We start from the raw sequence: 17930 nt of genomic DNA, 5'->3' as shown, positions 1-17930 counted from the left end.
TTAGTGTTCTTGCAGGCCCTGCAAGTGTAGGTTTACTCAGCCAAGGGATCTTGGAATACTTGCTGCAGAGCTTGGTGAGTATCACAATTTAATCCTCCTCTAATGTTGTTCCTCTTTAAATGCTATGTCTCCTGTGTGTGAACATCAGAGGGATCAGGGCCTTGCATTTCATCCTGTTAAGTTTTGGGAGGAAACAGCTCCCAACATGGGGTCAAGCCTTCATCATTGCTGCTGCTGCCGCCACCATCCTCCTTTTTCAGTAGTGAGTGTGTGTTGAGGGGATGCATAGAAATGGGGAGGGGGCATTGCTGAGAGGTAGAGCACATGCCTTGAATGCAGAAGTCCCCCATATCAGAAGGCACAAGTCAGCTTCAGAAGTTGTTCATGTGGCGAAGAGTCATATGCTCACCTGCACATTTTTTCCTCTGGGCAAGCAGTGAAGAGTAATGTTCCCATCCCACCATCTGTAGGTGGTGGTGTGGATTTGCCCCTTTAGGAGCATTTATAAACTTACAGGCAACTTATTTCTGTTTTTCAAGAAAAAAAGCAATGTATAAAAAGTCCTAAATTAAAACCAACATTGTAAAATCATTACATTGTTCTTTAGTGCAATGGAAATTAATGAAAGAATAGAATTTAGAGGCCTCAAATTTGTCTGGAAAGCTTTGAAAGGTTAAAAGAAAGCTTTTTATAATGTGTTGACGGAAATGATAGGAGGTAGAACATGGCCTCCCCTGCCAGACTTAATAGGTGAGAAGAAATTGCTTAGAAATTTCATCCTCTCTGTGGCCCGGTTCAGATACCACAGTCCTCCAAGCCATGGTTTGGAAGATCAGCAATACATCAGCATCAGCTCCACTCTCCTCAAGTCTCTCACACTCATTTCTTGCTGTGCTTTGGCCTCTAGTTATAGTTTGTTCAGATTCCTGAATCAAGCAGTCCATGATCAGCAGTAGCCTTCAAGCCACAGTTGCCAGATTTGAACATTACAGCAAACTACAGTTAGAGGAAGCCTGAAATTGAAGGAGGCGGTTTGTGGGAGTCAGTGGCTTGTTTTCCGATCCTCTGAGCTGAGCCATGAATATTTCCCTAATCCAGAACAGCTTCCTTCTTCCTTCTGCGTAGGACTTTGTCTTGGTGCTTGGGTCTCTAAAAAAAGCCCTGTGATTAGATCATTCCTCTTACGACAAGACATGAATGCTTTTGTCTTGAAAGTGCAATGTTTTTCCCTGTATTTGACAAATCGGCTAAAGTTTGTTGTCAGTTTAAGGGAATACTGTATCCTTTAATTCTCTTGTTTATCTTAGGAGTTCCAGTCCCACCCAACCGTAATGCTTTTTGCACTAATAGCCCTGGAAAAGTTTGCACAAACAAGTAAGTGAGTTAGCTCAAAATCTATGAGGAAAACACAAGATGGTTCCTAGTAGTCTGTGTGTTGAACTCCCCCCCCCCACCATACACACACTTTGTTCATAAGCATGCATGTGGCACTGACAAGATGGCTTAGGCTTGCTCCAAGTGCTATGGAGTTCTTTACTGTGAACCTTCAGAACCTGACAACTGCTCTCCCTCCTCTGCTCTCAGGCTCCACCTGAGATTGGGGGGTGTTCTTAGTTGCCTGGAAACAGCTGAGCAGCATGTCTGATGTTGCAGTTTCCTCTACAGAGAACACCAAATGACTGTGTGGTGTGGCAGGACTGTTTAGTTGTGCCTGTGGTTTTGCATGTCTGCGCATGGTGCTGCCTACAGTCCCAATATCCTGACAAGAGTTGCCTTGTTTTTAATGGAGGAACAGGCCCAAGTGATGCCCAGCCAAGGGGCAGAGGAAGATCAAAACAAGTTTAGCCTTCAAACGGAGCCTTTTAGTGCTATAGAGTAGGGCTGGGGAGCCTCAGGCCTGGTGGCCAAACATAGTCCTCCAAGCCTCTCTATGTAGCCCTTGGGCCTCTCCCCAGACCATACCCCCTTTCTCCAGCCCTGTTTTCCACCCTCCTTGAGTGCTTTTGCTTGCCTGGGATGCATTTTTGAACTCTGATAAAGCCTGGGTGAAGAATGGAGAGGGGTGTGAATGTGTGTAGGATGTTGCCTCCTTGGGCTGAAAAAGTTACCCACCCCTGCCAGATAGCAAGGGTGTGGTGTTAGGAGGGCAGGGAAGAAGAAATGGTGTCTGCAAAGGCCCTCTTGGATGCTTGCAAAAGGTGCTTTGCTTAGCTAAACATGGCCAGTGACGTAAGTTCCACGGACTGCTTAAATGTTGCCTGGTTCCTCTTTGAGAAAGAGAGAAGAGAAACTAATACTGCTTTTGGATACTCAGAAAATGATATGTTTAAGCATGAACAATCTTTGTTTCTGGTGAAGGTTTTTTTGACAATCATCACTTTGTGTTACCATTTTAGGTGAAAATAAAATGACAGTTTCTGAAACGTGCATCAGTGACCAGCTAGTCTTGTTAGAGAAATGGACAGATAATCCAGACTACTTAAAACGCCAAGTTGGATTCTGTGCCCAGTGGAGTTTAGACAATCTATGTAAGTAAGAATTTATCTGCGAGATGGGGGCATTGCTGGTGACATGCTCTGCATTCAAAAATGCAATGTTTTATTTGGTATTTAAGCAAACTTTTACTGGTATGGTATAATGTAGCTTTCAGAATCTGAAAGCAAAAACTTCCTTGATAAAACCAGCCGTGTTATGTGCATGCACTGCTACTGAATTCGGGTCACTTAACCCAGAAGCAGCATAACTCCAAGGTGGAGGAAATTTGGGAAATGTCTTGGGGTAGCTGCCTAACCCTTTAAGGGGCCTTTGAACACTCAGAGAACTGATTCTTCCAGCACTTCACAGTGTAGCAGTTTTGTACATTTTAGCCTTGAGGTCAGACAAGTCTGTCAGAGCAATTTTCACAGAGGGAGCTAAGTGAGGTGTACAATTATTATGGGTGTAACTTGTCGTGACTTGCTGTGGAGAGTTTATGGCCCCAAGCAAACATCTGCCTTGCATTGTCCTCCTTCCAGCAGGAAGTGCACTGGTGAAAACTTTGTTTGTTGCCCAGACATTTTCTTAATCAGTTTAATTTAGCCATCCCTATAGGAAAGTAGTGGGAGACTGTGGCCCACTTCACAAGTTGACCTGAATGTGCTGTTATGCAACTCACCTTAAGCACGTGGTTGGAAGTTGCACAGGCCACCGGGAGTGATATGGAAGCATCCACAAGACAGCAGTAACCACATTGCTATGGGTAATATATGAAGGAAATCCATGGTGATTATAGGCTTCTGCTTCTGCCACCATTGTGTTCTCTTTGGGTTACAACTTCCCTTGAGTTTAGAATCTAGTCTCTGGCAAAAGCTTGGTTGTTGTTCAAAGTCTAAAAATAGGAATGCCTTTAAGGGGGGAAAGTCCTTAAAATTTGGACACATTTGGCTTTGATGCAGCAGCCCACTTGTTAGTGGGAGTAAGTCACAGGTAACATATGAATACTTGTGCTCATGAAAGAGCTACACTGACTTCCAGTAAGTTCCTGCATGCAATCTAAAGGCCTGGTTATAACCTTTTAAAGGTCTAAATCAGGGGTGAGAAACCATTTTTGACTCCATAGGTCAGACCCTAATCAGGATCTGACTTGCAGGCCAAATTTGACAGGTGGGCAGGGCCTTTTACAAGTCTCTTTCTCTAAGCCCTCAATTGCAGGGGCTTAAAAGGGGAATAGGAAGAGGCTTGGAAAATGCAGGAACTGTTTCAGAGCCATTGCAAAAAGGCTCTTTGAAGTAGTGTGTAAGCAGGGCTTGCTATAAGTGTTGAGCAGCTCACTGGTGTTTGCAGCAAGCCCCAGTTTGGGCAGGGATTGGCTACAGTACAGTGTTCCCAATGTGGAATCTCACCAGTGCTTGCTGTCACCATTGATCAGCGCAGATAGCAAGGTTCGCTTGTCAGGGAACATTCAGGAGCACCCTTTGAGGCCCCCAATTGTTCATTTGCAGCTGCATATCGACCTGCTCCCCAGCTGACATCATAAGCGACATCAGATGTGAAACGGGTGGGCATGGTTCGAGGAAAACTGCCTTTCAGGCCAAATTGGATCCAGCGTAATTTGGACCTTGCACCCAAACTTTCACATGCCTGTACTAGAGGGTGGTCTGTCGGATAGTCCCTTTAATGAAGAAGAGGTACATAATTTTCCACAGTTCCCAGTTCCTGCCCATCACCCTTCCTCAGCGTTCTGAGAATTTCAATATTCAATCTTTGATAAGTGTAGCAAAAATTCGATTTAATGAATGAAATACAGTAACAATTTAATTTATTATTTGTATAAATTTAACTTTATTATAACTGGTAAAGTATCTAATGTATTCCCTGATTGGGGACTTCCTTCTCAGTCAAATTCCAGACCATTTGATCAAATTGGTTAACTAACGCTCTGCAGTTAGGTGAGCATCAGGTGAGCAGTTACATTTGATTGCCAGGTCCATGTTTTGCAATATTGGGACTTCTACTACAGTTACAACTTCTAACTATGTATTTTTGCAGTTTTGAAAGAAGGCAGGCAGTTTACATACGAGAAAGTTGACTTGACCAACATAAATGCCATGCTGAATAGTAACGATGTCAGTGAATACCTTAAGATTTCACCACGTGGGTTGGAGGTAAGTTTTGGTGCTTAATTCCATCATATTTTTATGTCTTCTACACTTCCCCAAACAGTAAGAAGTTTCAGAATAGCACTATTTGGGTTTCATTTCCCTTTGGAAGAGAGAACACTAGAGACTTCACTCGCTTTGAGATAATAATATAGGCCGTAAGTCAAACCAAGCCATTTTTATGTGTGTGTTTTTTAATAAACCCAACTGAAATAGCAGAAAGAGAGGAAGTTTAGCAAGAGGTTTTAATCAATCATTAATAAGGTTTTGAGATCAAAGGGGATACAGTAAGACTTAGAAATCCTGTTTCAGAATGTAGCTATTGGTGATCCGGGTGAACTTATTAAAATGGACTACAAAGCCTGCATTCAGGATACATATCACAACCCTGTATCACTTCCTATCAATTTGGGAAATAATTACTGGTTTGCATTATTTGCAAATATGCAAACAAAGCATAAGGGAGGGCAAGCAGGAGCCCCTCCCGCAAGGCAGCATTGGATTCCCAGAGAGTCATGTGCATAGCACACTCAAGGCTCCACCTGACTTTGTAGCAGACTCCAGACATAAATTCTCAGTGGTCTGTGTTTGCAGAACAAAACAACAAAACAAAACAAAAGCAAGCCTTTTTCAGACCACACCCGCAGGGCACTTCGTCTCAAAACTTCACCCCTGCAGGTGAGTTACCTATTCAGTATTAAATGTAGAATCGGTTTCTTCTGAAATATGAGCCTGTTGCCTCAAAATGGAGCTGAGAACTTACAAGGATTTAAATTCCTCCTGCTAGGGCCAGGTAGCTGTTGTCTTTTGGAAGGCAAGCATTTATTTATTTTTCTTTTGGTTTGTTCATTAGGCCCGATGTGATGCGTCGTCTTTTGAAAGCGTTCGATGTACTTTCTGTGTGGATTCTGGAGTTTGGTACTATGAAGTCACAGCCATTACTTCTGGGGTGATGCAGATAGGATGGGCTACCAAAGACAGCAAATTCCTCAATCATGTAAGTGCCACTTTCTGCCATAGGAACCTACTCATTAAGTTGGATCGGCCTTGGAGTCTCTTTTCTGGGTCCCTGTCACCTTTGGAAGAGAGGCAGATGGGAGCCAGATAGAAGGCCTTCACTGGGGCACTAAACTTGTGGAACTAACCTGCTTGGAGATGTTAACCTGGTTGCAACACTGACATCTTTGCATAAGCCCTGTGAAGATTCTGATTTTTCTTGCAACTTTTATGGGCCCTCTAGATGTTTTGGGCTGCAGCTCCCATCAGCCCCAATCAGCACAGGTTGGCAAAAGTTGCAGTATACAATTACAGGGAAGGTGTTTCACTGAAGTAAAAATGTTGTATAGGGTTAGATGGAAATACCTTGATACGGTGGGGAGAGTTGGCGTTGCTGGAGAAGAAGGTAGATGAGAGCCCCTCTTCACCTTCCCTAGCAGCACAACTGTACATTTAACTGTATTTTAGTTATCGGTTATTGCACAGCACTTTGATGCCAAAATGTGCACTGGTGTTTGGTGCAATGACTGGTGCAGATGGGATTTTCTTAACCTTAAGCAAGAGAGCCAGAATATCCCACCTGTTTGCATGCTCCCTCCTCTTCTCTCCTGCACAAATCCAGCATAAATTCAGCTGTAGCATTGCATTTGCTCCAAATTTAGCTTTTGACTAGGTTTTAAAGGTGATTTTGCAATTTCAGAAAGTGTCAGGGAGCTATACACAACAAGGAAGCCATAGCCTATGGATCTTTCCCCTTCTGGAATTCACCCAGTGTATGATCACACAGCAGGAAGCAACTCTGGGTGAGAGAAGCCCCGAGTCTGTACTTGCAAGAGGGCATAAATGTGCCCAGTGTAGTCCAACAGTGGACCACATATTCCAACCTGCATTCAGATCTCACCCTTGTTAAGAAAGAACGTATTGATACCCCCCCATGTGCCCATAGCTATGCAAAATGGTTGAGAAGCTTTAAAAACAAGATTCCCACAAGTATTGTCATATCTCAAGAAAAATAAATGCTGTATTTTATCTTCCCTGAAGGAAGGTTACGGTATCGGGGACGATGAGTACTCCTGTGCATACGATGGCTGCCGGCAGCTGATTTGGTATAATGCCAGAAGTAAACCACATTCCCACCCGTGCTGGAAGGAAGGTACTCCACCCATCTTGTTGCGGTTGTTGTTGCTGTTGTCGTCTTCATTTGCTGGGAAATTGTTCTAGCACTCCCCAGAGGGGAGCAAATTTGCCAATTTAGTAGCCTAGAATCCCTTCTACTTTGTCTCCTATCATTGTAGGTCACTGTAAGTGAAGAGTCATTTTCATCCCTTCGCAGCAGCCTTCTGAGGGCCACATGCCATTGGTGGGTGGGGCCAGAAGCAAAAGTGGACAGAGCCTACCTTTGTGCAGTAGGCACACACACACCTCTCTGTCGTCCATCCAGGCAGGCCAGAGTCCAAGATTCACCAGAGTTCAAGGACACATTCCAGCTAGGCAGAAACACTAGGAGAGCATGGAACAAAGCCAGTGAGGGCCATGGCCCAGGAAAAAGAAAATATGGCTGGCGCACGTGTGTGGCCTGCAAAGAGTCCCAAGAGACATGGAAGAGGGTCACATTTGGGTCTCCTAGGCCTGAGGTCCCGTCTTCTGTCAGATTGGAAAGGCTAGGCTGCAAACTTTTTTCAGTCCTCACTACATGCAGGAATGGTTTTGTATGGGGGGAGCATTCAACCGTCCAGTTCTCCACCTATAACCAGAAGTGGTACAATCTAGGAGAAGGCTTTTATTGTTGGACTAGTTCTAAGTTGGGATCCTTCCATGCCATTGAAGGAGAAACAAGTGTAGCCAGGAAAGGATCTTGATTGAAATTGAATTTTTGGACAATGGAACAGATGGCCCAGGGATCCAAGGGGTCTCTTTCCCAGGTGATTCTTTCGGGAAATGTCCGTACATCAGCTTCCTGTGCTTTTAGCTCAGTGCTTTAGCAGTAAACTAGAAGCACAGGAAGCCTTTCCTGGAAAAACCAAATGTCCCCTCTTCCTTCAAATGTCCCCACAGACCCCACACAGACATTCTTATTGCTGCTGTCACTGCCAGTCATGCAAATTGCACATCTAGTATTGAGATCAACATGCTATCTGGGGTGAAGACTACAGAGGAGCAGCATGATATGTACATGTTGGTGCCTGCACTGCAAACTCAAGACACAACTGCATCTTTCAGAGCATATTTACAACATGTTTACTTTTGTTTCTGATGCGCATCCAGTCCCTGGGGTCAATGTTTTAACATGCTTCTGTTCATCTTTATCTTCTCTGCATTATGTGGAATCTATGTAGCGTCAATTCATCCTGCATTTGGGAAAAGAGGAGCACAAAGTTTCCTTCCTCCTTCCAGTTACAAACTCTTACCTAGATTCCTAATTACTTAAATTTGAGAAAATGCTGAAGATGACTCTGAGCAAGTGTAACGCTGGCTCCCTGCAAAATGTATTGCATTTGTAAATCAGGAGTCAGCCTCCAGAACATATTTATTTTTTATTTCATAAAATGTTTACAAAACAAAAACTCAAAGTAGTTTACAAAAAGATTTTTTTAAAACCCAGTAACAATTTGCAACAATAGTTTAAAACTTACAAAAAGTTCAAATACTAATGTCTGCTTCTTTGCCCTCTTGTGTGAATTCTCCCCTCTACAGCTTTAATCATAGTTTAGAGCAGAGGTCAGCAAACTTTTTCAGCAGGGGGCCAGTCCACTGTCCCTCAGACCTTGTGGGGGGCCAGATTATATTTTGGAGAAAAAATGAACGAATTCTTATTCCCCACAAATATCCCAGAGATGCATTTTAAATAAAAGCACACATACTACTCATGTAAAAACACACTGATTCCCAGACTGTCCACAGGCCGGATTTAGAAGGCAGTTGGGCCGGATCTGGTCCCCGGGCCTTAGTTTGCCTACCCATGGTTTAGAGCAGTGTTCCCCAACCTTGGGCCTCCAGCTGTTTTTGGACTACAACTCCCATCATCCCTCGCTAGCAAGACCAGTGGTCAAGGATGATGGGAATTGTAGTCCAAAAACAGCTAGGGGCCCAAGGTTGGGGAACACTGGTTTAGAGTTACAGGTGTTATAACCCTACTTGGTGCTAACCAAAGTTTTCTTCTTAACCATGGTTTGAAGACAGTTTACCAGCCTTGGTTAAGATTGAGCCTGGTTTTTTTAACCATTGTTATTGTAAACTGTAAACCATAGTTAAAGCTGTTGAGGGAAGCGACATGGGATTCATGTCAGGGAGAAGCCTCCATTCCCAAAGTTGGTTTTCAGTTTGCAAGCCACAGTGTGCAGAAATCAGTGCTATATCCTCATCAGGTCTTTGAATACTTGCTGCAACATAAAGGAGGAGAGGAGGCATTTAAACAGAGGTTGGATGGCCCTCTGTCAGGGATTCTTTAGCTGTGATTCCTGCATTGCAGGCAGTTGCACTAGATGACCCTTGGTGTACCTTCTAACTCTAATTATATGAAAAGGGACTGGTATAAGTTTATCTCACATGCAGAGGTTGTTCCCCACCCACTGCATATACCAATTCACTATTGTGGGGTGGGTTGTTAAACAGATCTCCAACAAGCCTGTGTTTTTTCTTATATATGACTTCAGGTGATACAATAGGATTTTTGCTGGACCTACAAGACAAGAAAATGATCTTTTATTTAAATGGGAACCAGCTTCCTGCTGAGAAGCAAGTCTTTTCTTCTGCTGTGTAAGTATGTAGCCCTTGTGAAAGCAGTGAAAAATTAATAGCAAGCTTTTAAGACCCAGATAACAATAAAATTAAGTCTAAAAGGCCAGGGGAACATAAAACCACACTTGCCAGATGCCATAAGAACAGCAGAATAGGGTTCCAGATGGACCTCTTTGTAGAGAGCATTCCATAACTGAGGTGCCACCATTGAGAACTTTCTCTCTGGGAGGCACCTGCCTCACCTAAGATTGCCAGAGCATGGCTCATAGATGCTTTGCTATCTCTGTCCTGGTACAGCAGGCCCACCAGCCTAAGCTGATAAAAGCCATTCGGTGCCACAGGAGCAAATTCGTGGATCTCAAGCAACCTCCCCAAGCTGTCTAACCCTGTTGCTTCAGGGGGGAGCACAGTCCTGTGTATTACAAGATGAACATTGCTCCCCTGATTTGATATGATTTGATAATAGGCCGTTTGAAACTATACCTCTTCCCCCAAGCATTGTAGAACTGCTATAACCTTGGAGAATGCCCACAAGCATTCTAATTGCTCAGGAGGAATGTGTTGACAAATCTGCAGTGGTGGGTTGACCATGCTGGAGACTAGAGTAAATCCCAGAAGCTGGATAGTTGAATGAGCAGTGTGCTCATAAGCAGAGTTGTTATATAAAGAGGTTTGAGAGGCAAATTACTCAGCGGACCAAGAAGTGGAAATCTGAGTGAGCAAAGAGTGAAATTCAGGCTGGGTATTGGAGGCAGGCAGGGAATAGATATGCAAGGGGCCTGTTTGAAGCTGCCTGTTAAGGATCCAAGCAAACCTGGGAAGGGGGGTGTTCTTCAGTCTGCAAGCCATCTACTTGGGCTAGCCAGCCCTTCCTATCCCTAACTAGAAAACAAGCCATGACTTGTAGTAAAGACAGCATGGTGTAGTGGTTAGTGTGTTGGACTAGGTCCTTGGAGACAAGGCTTCACATCCCCACTTGGCCATGAAGCTCACTGGGTGACCTTGGACCAATCTGTTCTGCACACCTGGATCATTCTACAAGTCATGGGTATTTCTCAGTCTAATACAAAGTGGCACTGTGTGTCGGGTGCTCTGCATGGTGGTGCTCTAATATTAGTCTCCCTTGACTTTGCAGGTCTGGCTTCTTCCCTGCAGCTAGTTTCATGTCTTATCAACAGTGTGAGTTCAACTTTGGAGCAAAACCTTTCAAATATCCACCATCAGCTAAATTTAGCACCTTTAATGACTATGCCTTCTTGACAGCAGAAGAGAAAATCATTTTACCAAGGTAATATTTTCTACTTGTCAGTGCATGGAACTGAAGGCTGTAGTCTTGTTCTTTGTAGGTTTTGACCCATTTGGATATGATAAATAAAGGGTATCCTGTGAAGTTTTATCAAACTCCTGTAGTTTCACACACTGCAGCCTTTCACAGTGGAAGAACCACTTAACCTGGGGACTGTTTTGTGCGTTGATTGTAGAAAATGCAGCTTGAAAATGTAATGTGGGAAATGCTGGATACCTGTCATTCTGAGAGTTGTATCCAGGGCAAACTTAGGTGCAGATTATTCCATGAGAATGAATCATGTAAACAAAAGCCAACTTTCATAGATTAGATTAGTTCTGTGCAATTTATCCAGTTTCTGTGATTCAGGTTTTTGAATAACATCTGAAGTTTTGTTGATTGGTTTATCAGGGGAATGAGAGAAAGGCTAGTTGGGAGGGAGAGCTTTCCAACTATAAGGGGTAACAACTTCTTCCAGTGGTGGTAGCTTTAAACGAGAAGTTTAGATCTTCCAGATGCCCAATTTCATGCTTAGTATCAAATCTGTGTGCTTGTTTGATAAACTAGTGGATATGCAGAACATTAATTCTGCAGTGGCCTTAGTTAACAGAATTGAATAAATTGTTAATTGAATTTGTTGTTGTTGCTGTTTCCATTGCTGCACATACTAATTCACAGATATTAAACTGAGATTCATTGTCATGTAAGGTGATCATGTCCCTAGTCAAATACATTTGATATGAGCAGGATCCCTTGAAATTGTTTCTTTGAACTGAATATATAAATAGTATTTTTCTCCTGATGATTTTTCCTCTTCAGACATAGACGACTGGCCTTGCTAAAGCAAGTGAGCATTCGAGAGAATTGCTGCACTCTTTGCTGCGATGAAATAGCAGACACAGAACTCAGGCCATGTGGTCACAGGTATGGTGGATAATTATTCCTTTTATTTATCATAGTTTTGTAGCTTCCCCTTTCTTACATGCCCTAGTATGATAAGCTGTAATTGGTGTTGGAGGGATTATTTATTTATTTATTTATTTATTTATTAAATTTGTATACTGCCCTTCAAGGTATACTGGGCGGCTCACAACATAAAAATTTAAAATGAGAAGACAAAAATATACAATAAAACAAAAACCAATAAACGCCACCTCTCACAAACACATTTAAAAGACTATACAGGATATATATTCTAAAAGGTGGATTAAAAATACTATTATTAATTATTCATAACATTGTGATTATTATGATTATTATTGATTTTCTTTTTTGTAAAGCTTTGCAATGCATGTTAGGCCTGGTGTGCATATGTAGTAGGATGAGGTGGTAGAAGGGATTCTGCCAGTTCAGGCTGCAGGTGAGGAATGTCACTTTTGTTTTTTCCTCATCAAGAGGGGAATCCTGCAAAGAACAACAAGCACAGCAAGGAGATGTTCCAGATCAGTCTGTTTCCTGATGTACTAGGTTTCTACTTGCAGGGATTTTGTTGTTGTTGCTGCTGCCATACCTGCAGTCTGACGTGGTTCTGTCCACGCTTCTCCCTCAAGATTCTACTACCCACCTTATTCCCCCACTGCTGCATGTGTACATAAGCCCTATAAGTCTTGAGGCAACGAAGAAGATGGATTTTACTGCTTAGAATATGTGCATTGTCTCTGTACTATCAACTGTCCACAACAAAATTGGCATTGGCAGACCATGCAAGTTGTGACACACCCTCCCATTCAGTGTTCCCGTGAACTACATGACATAAGTTGCATCCATGCTCAGAGTGGTCCCATGAAATAAATAGGCACAACTAGCTTTGGTCCATTATTTTCAGTTGGTCTACCTGGAATAAAAGCTATTTGGCTACAGCTCCATTCCCACAACAAAAATGAATGGACTTTGTTTGTTTGTTTTTTAAAAAGCGCGAAGACATTTCTGTTGTTCCTGATGAAGAGTTCTGTGTAACTTAAATGTTTGCATACTATTGCCTGGACAGAAGTTGCCCTAGTAACCCATCTTATATCGTTGTCCTTCTTTTAGTGACTTGTGCATGGAGTGTGCCTTGCAACTAGAGACCTGCCCTTTGTGTCGACAAGAAATACAGACTCGGGTCCGACAGATCGCTCACATTTCATGACACGTGGGGAACTGTATCTTGTGAACTTCCCTCTGATCCATTCCATTCAGCGCTAGAAGGGAGAAAGGCAGCTCTGACCGAGCCACACACAAGCTGAGAGCCCCAACTGTGGCCCACTTTCACGCTGAACAGTAGACGGAAACCTGTTAAGTCGCCCTGCTGCCTCAGAGCTGTGGAATGTTCTTTTAGCAGAAATGAAAGTTGGCGGTGAGACTTGAGCTACCTGTTGGTTTGTCTCCGACCAAGGTGGCTGGAGAGTCTGCCTCTTAAGTTTGTCCCCTGTCTGCTCTTCCCATTTCCTTTCTTCCGCTGCTCCTTCCACTTGCCCATCACATGTCAACAGTTTTGCACTGGAAACATAAGGCTCATAATCTCCTCTAATGGGGGCATATCTGTCTTCTAAAGCCTTTATTTCAGCAGCCGTCACACGTTTAAAAACAACACCAATATTTCTTGGTCAATGTAGCTTCCTGCTGGTCAGAGACCCTCTGTATTTTGGACTGTTGACCTGAAAATGTTCAGACTTGAATTCTACATGAAGAAACTGATTTGTAAAGGAGGTGTTGAGATTCTAGAAGAATCCAAATTTTTTTTGATAACTCTGTGATTCCAAAGAACATTGATTCTTCCACTACCACCACCTTTTTTTTAAACTGCAGAAAACTGCATTTTCATTCATAGTGTTTCTAGTTCCTTCAATTTCAGTACCTACATTGTTGTCAAAAAAGAAGTGATTTTTCAGGAGGGATTCTTATAACTACAGTGCCAGACTGGAGATAGCTTGTTATTCTGGGTATTTTAAAAGGTACCATTGATTTCTCTCTCTCTCTCTTTTTAAATTCAGTATTTGTTCTTGCAAGTTCTGTACGTTTTGAAAGTATTGGGCTATAGAACTCAAGATCTGGAAAGAAAATGTGGAGAAACTCTGTTAATATTGTTTTGAAAGAAATACATGTTGTTTGAATAGCAAGTCAGCCTAGGTTGACTAAACTACCATTTCATTTACATAGGCTCTAACAAACTTAGTCTGCCAAGCTCATGCCTATCCACTTGGCAAAACATGTGAGAAGGAGGGACACACAGTGCAACTTCTAGGGTTGCACAAACCAATATCAAAAAGCTCATGGGGCAATGCGCATATTGTGCCTCTGTGCAAGTGCAGAAAAATCACTGAAATCAGCTGTGTGAGAATCTCAGCCTTAAAAGAAAGTAAGTTTCTAGTTATGGTTGCAAGGTACCTTTGAAAGGGTATGTGAATAATGTCTGTTGAATTCTTAAGATGTCTAGACATTGTTGAATCACAATTTCCAGTGGTTCAGGATGGGGCTTCAGTTTCCCGTCTTAATTTATAGAGTGCTGAATCCAGCTTTTCTTGATTCATTAAAAACAAAAAGCAGTTGCAACAATTATTTATTTTATTAAAATTTGCTACCCGCTTTTCTTTATAAAGGAGTTCCAAAGCTGGGTACAATACCAATGAATAAAACCATAAACTGGGATAGCTCAGTTGGTCAAGCTTGAGACTTTTCTCAGGGCTATGGGTTCGAGCCCCATGTTGAGCAAAAGATTCCTGCATTGCAGGGGGTCGGACTAGATGATCCTCATGGTCCCTTCTAGCTCTACAATTCTTTGCTCAAACAAACAATAAAACATTAACGTCAACCGAGAGCACATAGACGGTTTAATAATACCTATTTACAAAGTGTAGCAACACAGATACCCCAAAACCTGGGTGAACAGTAGCTCTTCAGTAGTCACTGAAAGCTGACAACACAGTGCCGGGCAAGTCCACATAGCCTTATCCATGGCCCTGCCCAGTTTTCAATTAGTAATTTGTACGCCTAAATATGTTTCTTTGGAAAGAAACCTTCAGTTGAACTTTCAGCTAATAGACTGGGGTCCTTGCAAGTGGTTCTGTCTTCTCAGATGGGTTTTGGTCTTTCATCTTTCTGAACTGAAACCCTTCTCATTAGGTGTCAAAACACTATTGAACCTGCAAGGAGTTTTAAAAGCTGTGACAGGAAATGCCAAGTTCTGATCTGTATTTTCCTGATGGACTATGACCATGAGGTGAGGAAGCGTAATTTCCCGAGCCCTGTGGAAGATTGAGTTCACCTTAGGCAAGCAGTCAGGGTCGGGTCATAGGACCATATTGCCCAGGTGGCTGATAAAGAGTTCCTTCCAGACCAAGAGGACCCTGAGTTTCCCCACTTTTGTTGCTGAGCTCCCTGCAGTAGATGGAGTGCAGTGGTTCGAAGGGTGAGGCCACAACAGCCTTGAAAACGAGGATAAGTTCAGCTCTGGAACCCAGGCGAAAGATGAGCAGAACCTCTTGGAGGAAACATGCAGCCTTTGAGTGTTTGGCCTGCAAGGAGCCTCCATGTGCTGCAATAACACTACCCAGAATGGTGCCTGCTGCTTGAGTGTGCTGGGGGCCAGGCCCTGGTCTAGCCTATAGGAATTCAAGAACACTGGGTGCACATGCATCAGCAGAGTGGACTTGCTCTTGCATCAACTTGTTGAAGACTTTCTATGGCATCTTGTAAATTTGATTGGTGGAGACCCTTTGAGAGGCGAGGATAGTCTGTTTCACCCAGGGAAGAGCCACAGCTTAGTAGTAAAGCATCTGCTTTGCATTCAGAGGGTTCCAGGCTCAATCCCTGGCATATCAAGGTACGGCTGGAGGAGACACCAGCCTGAAACCTGGGGAGTCGCCGCCACTCAGTGTAGATAATACTGAGTTAGAGGGACCAATGGTTTGGCCTGGTGTAAGGCAGCTCCTTATGTACCTTACCCAAGTATCCCCCATGTCTTGGCATGTGCCACTCACCATCCAAATCCAGCATTTTCATCTCCGTATTAATTCAGGAAAGTACCTCCAGATGTCCCTGATTCGAGACCACTCTCCTTAACCCCTGCCCAAGCCCTGGGTTCTCCCTCTTCCCACATTCCTAGCAGGATGCAAAATGGTGCCCTTTCAGAATCACTGCCTCCAACGTGGTTCCTGCAGAGATACCCTCATAGTCATCCTTGGAAGAGGAGAGAAGATGGTTGTACAAAGTTCAGGGCTTTAGGATCTGGTCTCACCTGAAAGGGCGAGGAAGGTGCATGAATTTTCTAGTGGCCTCTTTCCCCAGCACCATGGATCATTCACCACATCTTATGGTTGTGCATCTTCTGCTGGCTTACTGGGGCTTGGGACCGTAAGCCTGCAAAGTATTCTACTGCTTTGTGTTTGAGGATGTGTTGCTGCCTTTCGCTGTTCTTGCCAAGCAAAGATGCCGAGCTATGTATAGGCAGTTCCTTAGGTGGGTGACAATTCCCTGCTGTACCAGACAAGCTGTACCTCCCACCCAGGGGTTTATTAGGTTGGCTGCAATCAAAGGTAGCAGGCTGGGGGGGGGGGGTGTTACGCACAAAAATCAGAGCTCTCCACTCTGCCTAAGAGCTTGCCTGCTCCCTGGGCTGCTCCTCCACTCCTCTGGGCAGCCAGGCAAGGTGCAGAGGCTCCTCTGGGTGCCTTGGTGGAGTAATTCAGCTGCTGGTGTGGGCCAACACAGCAGCCCTGTCGGACCCCCTCCCCAGTCGCCCTGTGACATTAGACAAAAAGCAAACCTTTTTGAGTTTCTTGTCCATTGTCTCGCTGGCCTCAGAGCCACTGATACAGCTCCTTGCCAAGGACACAAGGGACAGGGGGCACTGATACAGCTCCTTGCCACTTGCCCTGGCTATGGTCTTAGTGCCTAAACAGCCCCCCATTCCAAGAAGTGTAGAGTTGAGCAGTGCCCCTTGAACAATGGGTGTGTAGGGGGCTGCTGGGCTGAGGGTGGGTCAGAAAATCTTCCTTCTGTGTGATCTTAAATAAACTTGTTATCTCATTTTGAGATATTTCCACCTGTTCTTAAGGATACCTTTTCACAGGGAAATGGAGGGGAGTGACAAAGTTTTATCTTGCAATTCAAGTAAGCACTAAAGTCAGGATGCTGTCATATTAGCAAATCAACCAGAGATCAACAGCAATCTAATGGTTAAGTGTTCAAAGCAAGCCTTCCTCGCTGACCCTACCATAAAAATCACATGATTTTGTGTTATGCTTGTGTAACAAGCACATTATTGTGGGTCCTCAGTCTGAAACTACTAAGTCAACAATGTCAGCTGACATGTTTATTATGCTTCTGTCCTAGCTTGGCATGTGGCTCCTGACAGATGGGTGGGTGGGTGTGAATGTTTTGCAAACAGGCAGGAAAGCCCTTCAATGTAAGAGACGTGTGTCATCCCATTTCACTGGAGAGCATGAAACCAAACAAGAATCTAGTCAGGATGACCCTCTCCCAACAGATTATAATCTCAAGCAAGATAAATAGTATACACATACATCTGCAATGTGAAAACTGCTTTCTGGAGGGATTCGTCACTCTACAACACCATTGCCCATGTTTGGTCAACCACGAAGCTCACTGGGTGGCCACTGCCTCTCAGTCTAACCTACCGCACAGGGTTGTTGGGAATTAAATGTCATGGGATAAAAAGGTGGGATGTAATTGCAATAAACAAAAGAAGAACCCACGGGTTTGGCCACTGACAGCAGGATGCTGGGCAAGCGGAGTCTTTAGCCTGCTCCGGCAGACAGGCCCGCCTATGTGAAGACACACTTCAGATACAGGCACCGAGCTCGGCGACTTTTAAACTCGGCGCGTAGTTAAACACTGAAACTTTCGCAGGAGGCAAGTGGCCACCAACCTTGATACCTTTAAAAGAAGATTGAATAAATTAACGGAGGAGGGGGCTACTATGCACAATGGCTATGGCATGCTCTGCCTCCACTGACAGAGGCAGCAATGCCTTCTGAATACCAGCTGCAGGAAACCACAAGAGGGTGAGAGCGTTAATATGCTCAAATCCTACTTGGAGACGCCGCAGGCGTGGGTCGGCCACTGCAAAAATGATGCTGGACTAGGTGGGTCGCCTTTAGCAAGTTCCAGGAAGGATCTTAGTTGTTGCTGCTGCTGGTGCCGCCGCCGCCTACTTTGCTCGGCTCAGCCAAACTGGGCACGGCCACGTGGTCAGTGAGGCTGGAAGGGAGAGAACCCCCCCCTTCCGCGCGCGCGCGCGTGTCCTCTGATTGGTTCTCTCCTTTTACGTTTCC

At 44.0% G+C, this 17930-nt stretch overlaps 1 protein-coding gene across 2 annotated transcripts in view; it reads left to right on the top strand.

The window, feature by feature from the left end:
* RSPRY1 (ring finger and SPRY domain containing 1) overlaps nucleotides 1-14190 on the top strand; it is a 34465-nt gene extending 20275 nt beyond the window's left edge. For both annotated transcript variants that reach the window (XM_028739274.2, XM_028739275.2), the window contains exons 6-15: nucleotides 16-74; nucleotides 1308-1374; nucleotides 2397-2528; nucleotides 4528-4643; nucleotides 5491-5634; nucleotides 6675-6786; nucleotides 9287-9389; nucleotides 10507-10659; nucleotides 11476-11580; nucleotides 12688-14190. In XM_028739274.2, coding sequence (XP_028595107.1) covers nucleotides 16-74; nucleotides 1308-1374; nucleotides 2397-2528; nucleotides 4528-4643; nucleotides 5491-5634; nucleotides 6675-6786; nucleotides 9287-9389; nucleotides 10507-10659; nucleotides 11476-11580; nucleotides 12688-12784 — 1088 coding nt within the window. In that variant the 3' untranslated portion in view covers nucleotides 12785-14190. The remainder of the gene's footprint in view (nucleotides 1-15; nucleotides 75-1307; nucleotides 1375-2396; nucleotides 2529-4527; nucleotides 4644-5490; nucleotides 5635-6674; nucleotides 6787-9286; nucleotides 9390-10506; nucleotides 10660-11475; nucleotides 11581-12687) is intronic.
* The last annotated feature ends 3740 nt before the right edge of the window (nucleotides 14191-17930 follow it).

Source organism: Podarcis muralis, chromosome 7, assembly GCF_964188315.1.
Source record: "Podarcis muralis chromosome 7, rPodMur119.hap1.1, whole genome shotgun sequence".
Taxonomy (NCBI): Eukaryota; Metazoa; Chordata; class Lepidosauria; order Squamata; family Lacertidae; genus Podarcis; species Podarcis muralis.
This window is presented reverse-complemented; position numbering and strand designations above follow the sequence as displayed.